This window comes from Conger conger, chromosome 8 (genome assembly GCF_963514075.1).
Source record: "Conger conger chromosome 8, fConCon1.1, whole genome shotgun sequence".
Classification (NCBI taxonomy): domain Eukaryota; kingdom Metazoa; phylum Chordata; class Actinopteri; order Anguilliformes; family Congridae; genus Conger; species Conger conger.
This window is the reverse complement of record NC_083767.1, coordinates 54,301,338-54,314,609: the sequence shown is the minus strand read 5'-3', so window position 1 is coordinate 54,314,609 and position 13,272 is coordinate 54,301,338. Positions and strand designations below refer to the sequence as shown.

Here is a 13,272-nt window from a genome sequence, read left to right as displayed (position 1 = left end):
CATTCTGGTGCCCACAAGTACCAAAAATGGACGTGAATAATTGTGAAGCCTATCTTTTAAAAACATTTATTCAACAAAATCCTTTGAGCCGTTGTATTTTCCCATATTTTTTAACATACAATATCAACCTCATTACCCATGATGTCTATTTTATTTGGCCTACAAATCTACAAGTATGCCATAACATTGTAAACCCGGCCAGAAAAAAACAAGATTTATTTCTATTTGTGCACTTTGCCAGGGCCATCAGTCAGCCATAAATTAAGAGGAGCAGAGGTAGCCAATCAAAAGAAGGCTCCAAAATGCAGTTCCCGTACAGTACATCTCGGAACTTTTGCAGACAAGGCCTGGGTCAAGTACCTAACTGTTTAGATTCAAATACTTTTCTGTGCTCAATTGATCTTGCCTGCTGCAACTGAGCCAACCAGGAAAACCAGAAGGTGGTGTTTGCACTTTTTGAGAGAATGGCTAAATCCAAATGTCCGCACTCTAGACTAGCAGACTCGGCCCTTGTGGACTTTGGTCTTATATACTGTGGCGTTGACTGAAGTACTTGCCATCATTACGTGAAGTTTGCAAGAGCGCAGGGTAAATGTGCTAATGACACAGTCCTCCAGTCTTTCAGACATTTGGATTCAACCTATTTCATAGGTTCCAGTACACCAAACAAGCTAGGTAGTGTAGGAGACTATTTAACTCCAAAGCAACTGCATATTTGACCCAGGTCTGTTGCAGACGCAGAGAAGGAGCCTGATTTTATTTCCCTCTGGATGTCAATTGCTGACAATGCCAGATGTTTTGCGAGCCACAAGCCCCTTTAAGAGACAGCTAGCAATGATACACCATTAGGTTATTACATGCAAGAGAGCCAGCTGGGCAGAAAGCCTAAAAACTCAGTAGAAAAGTTCATTGTGATCAAGATGAGTTGACCTCTTGATCTGGGGACCTACAGTAACATGTGAAGCAGATTGTTGTCTGTGTGTTGTGCTCAGGTGTCACCATAGACACCACTCTGCTAGCAAAAGACAGGCGAAACATTAAATCAGTCAAAGAAAGCTGCAGGATAGTTAAGAATGTAAGGCTTTAACTCTAAATTTAAATCTGTTAAACTAGAGATAATGGTTTGGTAAAGTCGGAAAGAAGTGAAAATGTTATAGACATGTGTTCTTAAATTATTAATTTCTTAAATTACTTATTTCTGTTTCATTCCGTTTAGTCTGTAATAATTCTAACTTTTAAAAAATCTATTTAGATGTCAAACAACCCACAATTTGTACACCACTGCCCTCCCCGTGCCCCAGACAAAACAAAGAGCTTTTGTCCCCAAATCCCAGAGTGTTCTACAGTCGTAAAGTGCAAGGTATCCTAAATTCTGGCTCTCCGTGCTCTTACATGTCTGGGCATTAGCGTGATCCTGTTATAGTGCCCACTGTCTGTGGCCCGGTCCCCCTCCACCCGAGCACACGCTCCCAGCCCCGGGAGAGGATCAGGGCGGGGGGTTAACACGGCACAAAGCAAATGTCCCTCGCATTATAATCTATCAAAGGCAGCCTCCAGCCTCCAGCCTCCAGCCAGCAGCCAGCAGCCAGCAGCCCTGCCCCCACCACCCCTGCACTGCAGGCAGAGGGCAGACTGTCCCCTGTTCAGGGGCCTGATCCCTCCGTGTGCCAGGCCCCGTCATCCTCCATTGATTGCACAGCTGAGGCCAGATGGGCACTAGTAGTGTACTGCCACAGCAGAGCATGAGTATCACCCTCCATCCATCCTGTCCCATCTGTACCAGCCCACGCCCAAAACACACACGCACACTTCTCGTGTGTGTGTCATATGTGCCGGCGTGCACATACGCACATACATATATGTGTATGCGCAAACCCACACACACACACACACACATACACACATACACACATACACACATACACGTTTGCACACACATGTGCAAGAATGCAAACTGGCACATGTACACACACACACTCACACACATACACATTTGCACACACATGTGCAAGAATGCAAACCGACACATGTACACACACACCCACAGACACAGACACACACACACACACACACACATATATTACCCTTTGTGAGGGATAGTCATAGGTCATGGTGCCTAACGTAGTGAGTTTCAACCTGCAGTGCAGTCAGCACAGAGGAGCAGCCCATTCCACGGTCTGACACCACAGAACATCATTTTTCATGAGAAGCAGCACACAATGCACCCTGGGATGCTGCACTACCGTGAGTTATGACAAAACGATTACAGTAAAGAGTAGTACTTTGGAGACTGACCTATAGAATGTGTTCTGGGACCACGCAATGCTCTCTTTGGTAGGTACAGTAAAGGGATTTGGCCCAAACACCGGCCCAAAGTATAATCTTTACATTATTATGTACATGCTTAGCAGATGTCCTTGAGTTGACACACAGCATAATTCACATTTGACATACCCATTTATATACTGCGGGCAGCGTGCTCTCTGAAGCAATTCAGCCAAAGTACCTTGCGTAAGAGCCGTGAATCAAACACGCAATATCGGGGTTACAAAGCCCAGCTCCTGAACCAGTGCTCCACTCTGCCACCTCCATATCGGTCTCTGGTCACTTTTCACTGCGTGAGACGTAGGCTACGCTCGCAGGCAGCCTGTGCTGAGTGACTGCTCGCGGGGGAAACTGCAGTCAGCTAACAGGGAAATGCCAGAGATCTGCCTGGCAGATTTGGATTCGGCTTTTATAACATGAGACATACTGGCCACTGTGGTCCCTCATCTGATCCTCAAAGCAAAACCGCAAATGCCTTACCTTTTGCAGCAAATCGGATCCAGAGTATTTGGTCACTATGGAGTATATTTCCCCAGCAAAGGTATTGGCCCACTGTTGAACCCTACAAACAAACAAAGAAAACCGGCGATGAATATTGAGATATTTTTGTGCACAATCAGTCATAAACATTTAGGTATGTCATTCGACACCATTAAGTAGGTCACTTGTAATCAGTGTTGTGCTCCTCTGGTTCTTTACTGGATTATCTGCTGAATATGAAAAGAAATGCAATTTAGGTTATGGAACACTTGATTGTAAACCACTGAATTCATTCATCATGTGAATTACTTTGAGCATGTTTTGATCCAGTTTACATACATATATGAAATCAATCGCAACAAGATTATAGTGACACACACACACACACACACACACACACAGCCAGCAAGTAGCCCGGATATCAATCTCCATATTATAAAATACATAGGATTCCGTCTGTCTTTACCACGGAACATTAAATGGAAACAAGTAGCACTTTCCGTGAATTAAAAGACCGGAATATCAACGAGTTTTTATGTTTCTGAAGGAACGGCATAATTCATAAATATGCATTTTAAAACATTGTTTGACACATCAGTGGAAGCAGTTGATGCTGTTTAAGTCTGCTTCACAGATTCACAGATCGATGCTGCCCTTTAAATGTTCCCTCTCTTGCGTCACAACGAGAGCCTTCCCTTTGAGCTTGCAGTCCCATCTGTCCTTCCAACACATCCCTCGGTTGGTAACGTTCAGTTATTCTATAACTGACGTACATTTTTACAATATTGATACTCCTTTTGTCAGCGTATGGTTTTTGGGAGGGGTTTTTTTTGAGAGTGCGAGGTGTGTTGTATTTTTTTGTTGATGGCATGGTTCGCTCAACAGTGAGTTCTCTGATCCACAACCCCAAGTCAGCTGCACCACCACCAACAAATTATATGATTAGCCCTCTGATTAAGACCAAGTTCCCCAGCCCAGGGGACTTGACTGAGGGGGAGTCATAGACCCTCAAATACTTGTGAATGAATGAACACTGATGCATTTTCTGTCTGCACAGGCAGGTTATGAGTCGCTCATAGGGTCTGAAAACCCATTCCGGTTCCCTGAAAGGGTTTTAGGTACAGTGCAAATTCTGCAGGGGAGGGAGATTTACTAAGAATCTACGAGGAGTAAAATACAATCAAAACATGATCTTATTACTAAAGTGGCAAATGTAAATATGACATTGGCACAATATGAAAAGGCAGAAAAATGTTATTCTGTAGGGCTAGCTGAATTACATATTGATTTTAGGAATTCTGTGAAAAAGGGATAAAGGCATACAAACTACCATCCGATAATTATCAAGGCTGGTCATAATGGTTTAAGATACACATTGACTGTGTTTTTACCAACTGGAAAAAGCAGGCCCTTCTCACAAGAGCCTTAGCATGACTACTCTAAATGGAGGTAGAAGAGGCGGTCATTGGCTTCCGACTCCCGCGTTACTCAATAATATAGTCACCGGATGAGATTAAGGTTACCTGGAACTGCAAAATCCCACCATTGCTACAACACAGAATCATCTCAACACAGCATGCCCTTGCTACTGACCAACTGTTATTTCACTGACCTATCGCAGGCTGACGTTTCTGTATTACATTACATTACATTACAAGGCATTTAGCAGAAGCTCTTATTGAGAGCGACGTACAATGAAGTGCAGATTGAAAACAGGAACAAGTGTGAAGAGGACTCCAGAGGACAGCACGGTTCCGAGTCCTAGCGTGACCGTACAGATACAATCGGAACCCTTGAAGAACACATCAACTTACGAACTAGCATACCACGCTTGGCAGTCGATGATATGATCTCCACTGTTCACTTGCGCGAGGTAAACAAAGTAGCAGTAAAAATATTCAAACGTTTATTAATTTCATGGCTGTGCTCATTCACATAATCACTTTTGTAAATACCCAGCTGAACCAACAACTGAGGGCTCCTGTCGACTCCTGACTTGAGATGGCGGAGAAGGCCCGGATTGGTTAGACGGTGAGAGAGGTCCTGAGCCTCAAGGCTAAAGGGTATGGGGCAGATGTCATGGAGGACGGAGAGCTGAGGGATCGCAGGCCGAGGCAGGGCGAGGAGGGCTAGGGCACCGGCACCAGCGGCAGGATTAGCGCACCGTCTCTCAGATGAGCAACCCCGCCAGGGATTAGGGTCTGAGAACTTTGCTAAGACCACCCCCGCCCCTCCACTGCATCCCCCTCACACTCACTGCCACATGTGCCTGAACGCAGGCCGGCGCAAACTGTATGCGGTTAGCTAACTCGCACTGCACAGTTAGGATCGCCTGTGTGCATGTAGTATCTGTATGCGAGTGTGTGCGTGTGTGTGTGGATGGCGGTGCGGTCGCATGTCTGCGTATTCACCTTCGTGTGCGTTTTGTTCCCCCCTGAGTGTGTGTGTTTAGCTTCTGTTTTGTGAGAGCACGTGTACAGCATGTCTAATTGTGTGTGGGAGCTTACGGCTGTCTGTGCATTTCCATTCCTGGATGTGTTTATGCTGTGTGCATGTGTGTGCAGCCAGTGTCTCCGAATTGAAGGGACAGTAAAAGTGCCATACAGTAGTTCAAAATGAATGAAACATGTCATTAAATACCTCATTCACGTGGAAACCCAATAATCGTAATGATGGTGATACTGTGCAGATGAGTAGCCAAGTGGTAGAGGGTAAGAGGCTCTGTTCCTCTCAGCGAACAGCGCTTGCCAGCCATCTGTCCCCCTGATGTGTCAAGCACAGCACTGCTGTGTGCACGTACAGTATACCAAAAATAAGAAATGTGTTTCCCAGGAAGGAGGATATGGCTCCGGTTGTCTGAAGTGAGGGTCCCCAAACATGGAGGCCTTGGCTTCTGCTGGTTTTTGCTTTTGCTCTACAAAGCATTCGAATTGATGAGTTAAAATGTTTGATTGCACACAAAGTAACTCACCTCAGCTGGGTTTTTGGGTATAGATTTGTTCCCTAATTTAATCTCTATAACAACAAAAAACAGTCTCCCTCCAGGATGATGGCTGGCAACCCCTTATTTGTATTGTAAGAATCCATACTGTAAAGTGTCACCCAGGGAGGGAAGGCACACATTTGCCAGACACCCAAATTGGGTGAGGGAGAAAAGGGAAATAATAAGAAATAAAATAATATTTTTAAAAAATATCTAAAATGGAGGCAGACTTCACAGTATGAGTCTTTCAGAGTGGCATATCTGCCTGTGCAACCACTTCAAAAATTTAAATATGTATCTGAAATATCAAGTTAATGAGGTAACAAGTACGTATTTAAAAATAAATATCAGTCTCCTGTATATCCATTTAGGATTGAATTCTTGGAACTGGGCACTGAAGTTTATGAATTCATTGCATTTTAAAAACTTGCATTTAATTGATTATGCAGAGTTAGCGATAAGACATATCCTGTATAGTCTAGCCTCTAGGGCAGACTAGGGTATTCAGCTTTGTATCCTGAACACTATGGTCTCCTATATGCATGCATACATACATAGCAGCAGAATCTGGCTTGGGAATGTGGCAATGTGAGCCCTAGTCTCTCCCAGCGAGACTTAGAGAGATAACAGGTATGACTTTAAAATATGTTAAATGGTAATGGAATAGTAAATAGAAATAAAAAACAATGACAATAGAAAAATCTAGCATTCATTCATAATAATAATTGTCAGTCAAGTCACAATTTTAGAACTGCTTCGACAGTCCCTGGAGCAAACCTGAATGAGAATTGGCCCTGGATTGTGTAAGTATTTGCAGGCTGGGTTTTGGATGACGTTCGGAAGCAGTTCAGATTCAAATGGGAGATGAGTGAAAATAAGGTCACTGTATAATCATGCCTCAAAATAGGACAGAGGAGTTAGACGTATAAAGGGGAAAAGAGGAAAGTGATATCTGATTCCAAACTGAATTACAAACAGCTAAGGAATGTGACAAATAAACAGTGGTCATGGCATAGGAGAGGCCTTCGGGCTGTTGGCTTGTCAGAAGTTGCAGTATGTTTTGCCATTGCCAATGATAATGAAACTTCATTATGAAAACATAGACTATTATTTCTCAGGGTAGATCACAAACAAAATCATGTGACAAGCAATTGGGTTATAATCTCTGTATCTTTCAGTTAAATCAACTGGCAAATTTTGTGCTACGGTATACCGTTGGTCAGTGCTGACCAAGAACTCCCCCGAGAGCAGGTGTTAATAAAGCCACATATGCACGCAACGCTGTTATTATTACGTACGCGTTAGAATGACCGATTACAGGTCATCCTCGTGAGAGCTGAGATCAGGCATTACCATGGCGATGGTAGGAAAGGTGAAGTGAGCGCGCCCTGCCCACAGGCATGCCACGTTCTGCACAGAGTCTGCCTCAACTCCAGGGCCACGTGTCGGGCATAAACCCAGCTCCTCAACGCTCACACACACTGAACGCGGTGAGACGAGCAACCGAACACAACGTCGACTCGCTTATCCACCTCTTAGCAAGACCGGGGGAACCCAACTCATTGCAGTTCGCCCGCTTAACACGGGGGAGAAGAGCTGAACTGAGCCCAGCCTGGAACATGTAGAGAGAAGCAGAACTGAACACACAGCAGTCTGTGATCTGCAGGGGCCAGAGACCACAGCCCAGCCTGGAACATGTAGAGAGAAGCAGAACTGAGCACACAGCGGTCCGTGATCCGCGGTGGCCAGAGAGTCGGGATGGAGCGCCGTGTTTGTGTGGAGAGGAGCGGGTATCCAGGTCAGCCGTGCACGGGGCCCTCACCTCCTAATGACCAGTGCGGTAACGAGGCGCCCTGGGCAGGCCGACCCTGCTCTGTAATTACCCGCCCTGCCTGCACCCTCAGCACTCTGAGACGAGGGGAACTCCAGCAGAGACCGTGCAGTGCAGGATGTGTGTGAGTGGCACCGCATGCACCACACAGGACTTATTCGCAGGAACACTCTGCCACAGGAGCGATACCTTTTAGTGCAGAATAACAGCTGTTTCTGTCTGATTAATTCTTTAAAGCTCTCCAAGAATCGTGTGAAACACGCCAGCGTAAGGAAAGCTTTACATTCTCCCTCGCTCTCGCTCTCTCACACACACGCACACACACACACACTCCTGGAGCTATGGTGAGAACAGCACACATCCTTGGGTGCAGGCCCGAGACGAACGAGAGATGGGGTGTTTGGGGGCACGACGGACAGGGATTGGGGAGGCGTACTTACGTTTCGGGGGGGATCCTGAACTGCGCGTTTGCAGTGAGGCAGAGACAGCTGGCGCAGATAATCCAGAGGGCGAACCCAACCCACGTCCTCCCGCCCGACCTCGGCATCCTGCTGCCAGGGCACCGCATCCTGCCCACTGCTCCGGCGGAGAAAAACAGCTGCGTGTATGTCGTGCGTGTGCGGGCGCCAATCAAATACACAAACAAAACACAGTTTCAACAATTCAGCGCACAAGTCCTATGGGGTCATGTGCACAGAGAGGTGGGCAGCCATGCCAAAAGTCGTGAAAATGCCCAGCAGGAGCGTCTGTGCGTCAGTTTACTCATTTCGGCTTGCCGACGCCTGCCGACCCTGGGATTCTAGAAGTTTCCGTCGGGTTCATCACCGGGAGGTACGGCTGAGTGACCTGTCCCCAAGTTCCGGCATGCCTACTTCGACCTTCGAAGCAGCTCGTTCTCTGGCTCCTGGTGCTCTCCTCTTGTCCTTCCCCCGCTCATCCTCCCATATCCTCCGCTCTCCTCTGCCCCGTTCACTCAATCCTGCTGTCGCTGGGACGTCCCGGCGAAAAACGAGCAGGCCGGCGGCATTCCGCTCACGAGGCAATCTGCGCCGGGACGCACACGCACACGCACGCACAACACCGGCGGTACTTCCTCCCGGGGACACTCTCCGCGCAAAACTCTCCGAAATACGCACACGGTAATTTCTACCTTTTTCCCCAATTTCTCTGGGGAGCAAAATAAATCCTCAAAGTTCCTCCAACTGAGATGACCTGCTTACACTCCGAGTCCAGAGCAGGAGGGGGTGTCAGGGTGCTGAGAGTGTCCCGGGACGACAGGAAGCAGCCATTGGGCTCCAGTCGCGCTGCAGTGCCTGCTCCGTCACCCAGTTTACAGCCTAATCCACTCGGATTAAACCCTCCTCCCTTCCGTGGGTTTACAGTGGTGGTGAGAGAGAGACAGAGAGAGTGGGTGGGTGAGAGAGAGAAACAGAGAGAGAGAGAGAGAGAGAGAGAGAGAGAGAGGAAGAGAGAGGGAGGGTAGAGAGATGTACAGGGGAGGGGGGTTACTGTATCAAAGAGGATTATGGTGATTTCTGGAGACAGGCTCTTGTCTATCCAATCAGAGTTGGGGATATAAAAGCTGCAGAAGATTATTTTGTAAAAAGACTGAGACTGCAGTCGGGGCCTGGTAGCACTTTGTCGACAAACTCCCATATCACCGGAACACACACAAAAAAAATCCTTCTTCCCGCCAGTGCCCACACAGGACCCGGCACAGCCAAGGGGGGTGGGGGTGGGTGGGAGCAGAGTCTCAGAATGTTCTAGAAACATGCTGCCATCGCTCCCCAGAGCGCGTACACTGGGACCAGCCGGCACTGCTGCTCCGTTTCACACGCAGCCTGTACGAGCTGGAACGGGATTGCTCTGAGTACCATAGAGGGTTTTATACACCCAGGGGGGGCCGCTATCCCATGATTCTCAGTGTGCCTCGGTGTTATGCCTATTCCTGACACTCTGATATACAGCACTGGCCTCACGTTACGGCGCAGGTAATCTGCTGTCACTGCTTACTTCAGCATTGCCACGTACTGTACGCAAGCATTCCGCTTCAGCAAAGAATAAAGAGAAATCAGCTTTAAATACTCAAAAGCGTAGCATAATCTAAAACAAGCCTGCAGCACTCTGAAAGTTGTCAGCATCGGATCCCTACAGTGTCTTCCTCACTGACCCAGCTATATCACCCCCGGTATCAGTTCTCACCCCACTAATCTACACGATAGGGCTGAGGCCACACGACCTTGCTGGGCAGTGCTGGAACACACCTGCTCCACTTCATGGCAAACACACTCACTACAACCCTGAAAAGGTACAACCCTGAAAATGTCCTTGGTTTAATGCAGAGTGCAGTCCAGGTTCACTGTCCCGAAACACAACGCGATCGTTCATAAGAATGATCGTTTATCGGCGTTCTGCCCTGTCAGAGACACTAATGCACTGCGATTGCCTGATACAGAATGTCATTTATCTGTCTGTTCCATTAGTTCTTCATGCCTCATTTCCCCTGAACTCACTCGGAAGTACAGCATGTTTCTCCATTTCTTTCCGTCTCTCTCAATTAAATAGTTTTATGCTTTATTGACTTTACACATTTCAAATCCATATTAGCGTATATAGTTAGCGGAATAAAAATAGAACAATTGGGTGAGTCACAACAAAATTCATCAGAATGATAATGTGAGATTGATATATTGCGGGTAGAAGTAATAGTTGAAAATTGAAATCTAATAATAGTGGTGTGACATCACCCCGGCTAATTCAAGTGCGCAATCTAAATGCTAATAGTGCTAATCTGTGTCTGTCCGCAGATTACATGCTCTTCCAGCAGACACCAGGATGGAAATGAAAGAAGGAAACACTAACCTGTCACTCTGGCAGTGCAGTCTGAGAGGCTGGTACTCTGGAATGACTCCTCTCCACGCGGTCCACGTACCTGATAGGCACGTGATTGGTCTATAAAAGTTATTTAACACCAATCAGCTTCACTGAAAATGACCATTCTATTGACAGTCCTAGCTAATTGCATCGTGCACAGTGTCTCCTCAAGAGCAGAAGGTTAAGGACCTGGTTATGTGGGCTGCTGTTCTGCGTCTCTTAAGAGTCCACCCACAGCATTGCCCCGGCACCACCCCCAGACCCCCGACCCTCAGTGTGTCCTCTTCTCTCCCTCCAGACACCCAGGTCCCGGGGAGTACCTCCACCCCCCCCCCCCCCCCCCCCCCCCACACTAAGAAGAGCAGCCATCGATTGGATCACAGCGAGGGCCAGTAACTCGCCTTCTCTCTATCGGCCAAACCCAACGGAGTGGAACCCCTGTGGACACTTTCCCCAGGAGAGGCTGAGAACTGCAGGGACTGGCTCTGTAATGGCCTCTGAGACTGGGACTTTTGGCAAGAAGAGGCTAAGGTATGGCTGGCCCTCTAGGAAGGTGACTCCACTCCTACGAAGCCCGTTCTGTAAATAACCCGTTCCTAATGACCCGGTCCCACGCAAACGCGAGCTTATCTGGAAATGACTCACATCCTCTGAACGCACTCAGCACTGATTGTTTTGGGTTTCATTTGTTTTCGTTTTTTCTTTATCCCTTTTTACTTTTTATGGCTGTTTTCAGCAAAATTTGGAAAGTCTCCACTACTGAAAAAAAAAAAAAAAAAAAAAGATTTGGGAACATCATATGAGACGCCCCTCCCTCTCCCGCTATGACTGTTTCTCGTTCCATAGAACACTTAGCGCACTTAAATTTAGTGTCAGTCGACGTTAGGGCCTGCTGTCACCGTTCAGACAAAACAGTGATAAACGTGTAGCTGGGGGGGAAAAAAAACCTGCTCTGTCCTCTGCATCTCTACGGCGTGGTTTTCCAGCACCTTCTATTTCACTTGATGAAACTACAAATTAACGTGACAGGCCCCTTGCCGCTTAAAATTTAAACAAATACACCCAGACATTGATACAAACCACACGGGCACTCCACCCTTTATGCCGTGGCTCCCCAGGGAATGGCCGGCAGCTTCCTGTGACGGTTAAAGAGCTTGGGGAATTGGCCGGTGTCTGTGCTGTCAAAACGACGGCTTTCTTCCCCGTTAAGCTTCCCCGTCATGACGGTGACAGGTAGAATGAGGCTGCGAATCGCTTCTCCACAACCCCAGGGGGGGGGACTGTCACCCCATTTAGAAGTCTGACGCATGAGGGATGCCTCCCTTTTATGGATGAAAAAAAATACTAGCAGATGGGGCTTCTGCACTGCTCAGTTATTAAAGGCGCTCGCCGTGAATGCAGGCTGAACCTCAGAGACTGCCCATCCCTAACGGCCCACGGCTGTGGAGGGGGGAGCCGGGGCTTCTTTGGGTTACCACCGCATAAACACCCCTGTGTTACCATCGCATAAACACCTGTGTTACCATCGCATAAACACCCCTGTGCTAGCATCCCATAAACACCCCTGTGCTAGCATCCCATAAACACCCCTGTGCTACCATCGCATAAACACCCCTGTGTTACCATCACATAAACACCCCTGTGTTACCATCGCATAAACACCCGTGTTACCATCGCATAAACACCCCTGTACTGCCATCGCATAAACACCCCTGTACTGCCATTGCATAAACACCCCTGTTACCATCCCATAAACACCCCTGTGTTAACATCCCATAAACACCCCTGTGCTACCATCGCATAAACACCCCTGTGTTACCATCCCATAAACACCCCTGTGCTACCATCCCATAAACACCCCTGTTACCATCCCATAAACACCCCTGTGTTAACATCCCATAAACACCCCTGTGCTACCATCGCATAAACACCCCTGTGCTGCCATCCCATAAACACCCCTGTGCTGCCACCGCATAAACACCCCTGTGCTGCCACCGCATAAACACCCCTGTGTTACCATCCCATAAACACCCCTGTGCTATGCAGCAGGCAGTAGCCATTTCTAAGTGAGACCCACCCCCCCCCCCCCCTCCTCCCACCTTTGTTAATTCTCCTGTAGTACAGTGTGGCTGTACAGTGAAAAATAGTCTTTTTATAGCAGGAGTTAGTAAGTAAGAAGCCATTTTTGCCTCCATTTCTCTCCGAGAGTGGGCAAACTTTTTTTTTTTTAACTCTGTAAGGCCGTATTTGTAATCTATCATTCACCTCGGCAAGCAGATTATTTTTCTGTATTGCAGAGGGGTGGAGGACGGTTGGTGAAGGCAGCGCTCCCGCCACGGGCACCAGAGACCCAGCGGTGACGTCAGAGCAGAGCGCGTGGCGGCTTCTCACGTCCGTCTGAGCGCGGGGATACACTTATCAAACGGCTCTTATTCAATTCAGCCAAACCCGAGACTCGGGCTGAAAGGGCAAATTGTACTCCAGAGACGTATGAAACACGAGCGTACAGTGGGCTTCAGCCGCAGACAGAGGATGGAAATGTGCTGGTAATAAGCGGGCGCGGGGAAGAGAGAGCCAGAGACCACGGGCACGTCCGTTCCCCCATGGACTCAGCTGGCACACCACACGCCCCCTCACCCCAATCTCGGTTCCCACGGGACCCAATTCAAACTATTATTGGGTTGTACTCTACCTCCCACACCTGACTAGCTCTGACAAGTACTCTATGAAAATTGATTTGGAAAACAAATGGTGCTTAGGCCCGTCATTTTTAAAAGAC

At 47.7% G+C, this 13,272-nt stretch overlaps 1 protein-coding gene across 1 annotated transcript in view; it reads right to left on the bottom strand.

Moving 5' to 3' along the window:
- cacna2d4a (calcium channel, voltage-dependent, alpha 2/delta subunit 4a) overlaps positions 1-8,166 on the bottom strand; it is a 115,015-nt gene extending 106,849 nt beyond the window's left edge. The window contains exons 1-2 of the mRNA XM_061250703.1: positions 8,060-8,166; positions 2,806-2,887 (exon numbers count right to left, since the gene is read on the bottom strand). Of these exons, the coding sequence (XP_061106687.1) occupies positions 2,806-2,887; positions 8,060-8,166 (189 nt within the window). The remainder of the gene's footprint in view (positions 1-2,805; positions 2,888-8,059) is intronic.
- Between the last annotated feature and the right edge of the window lie 5,106 nt (positions 8,167-13,272).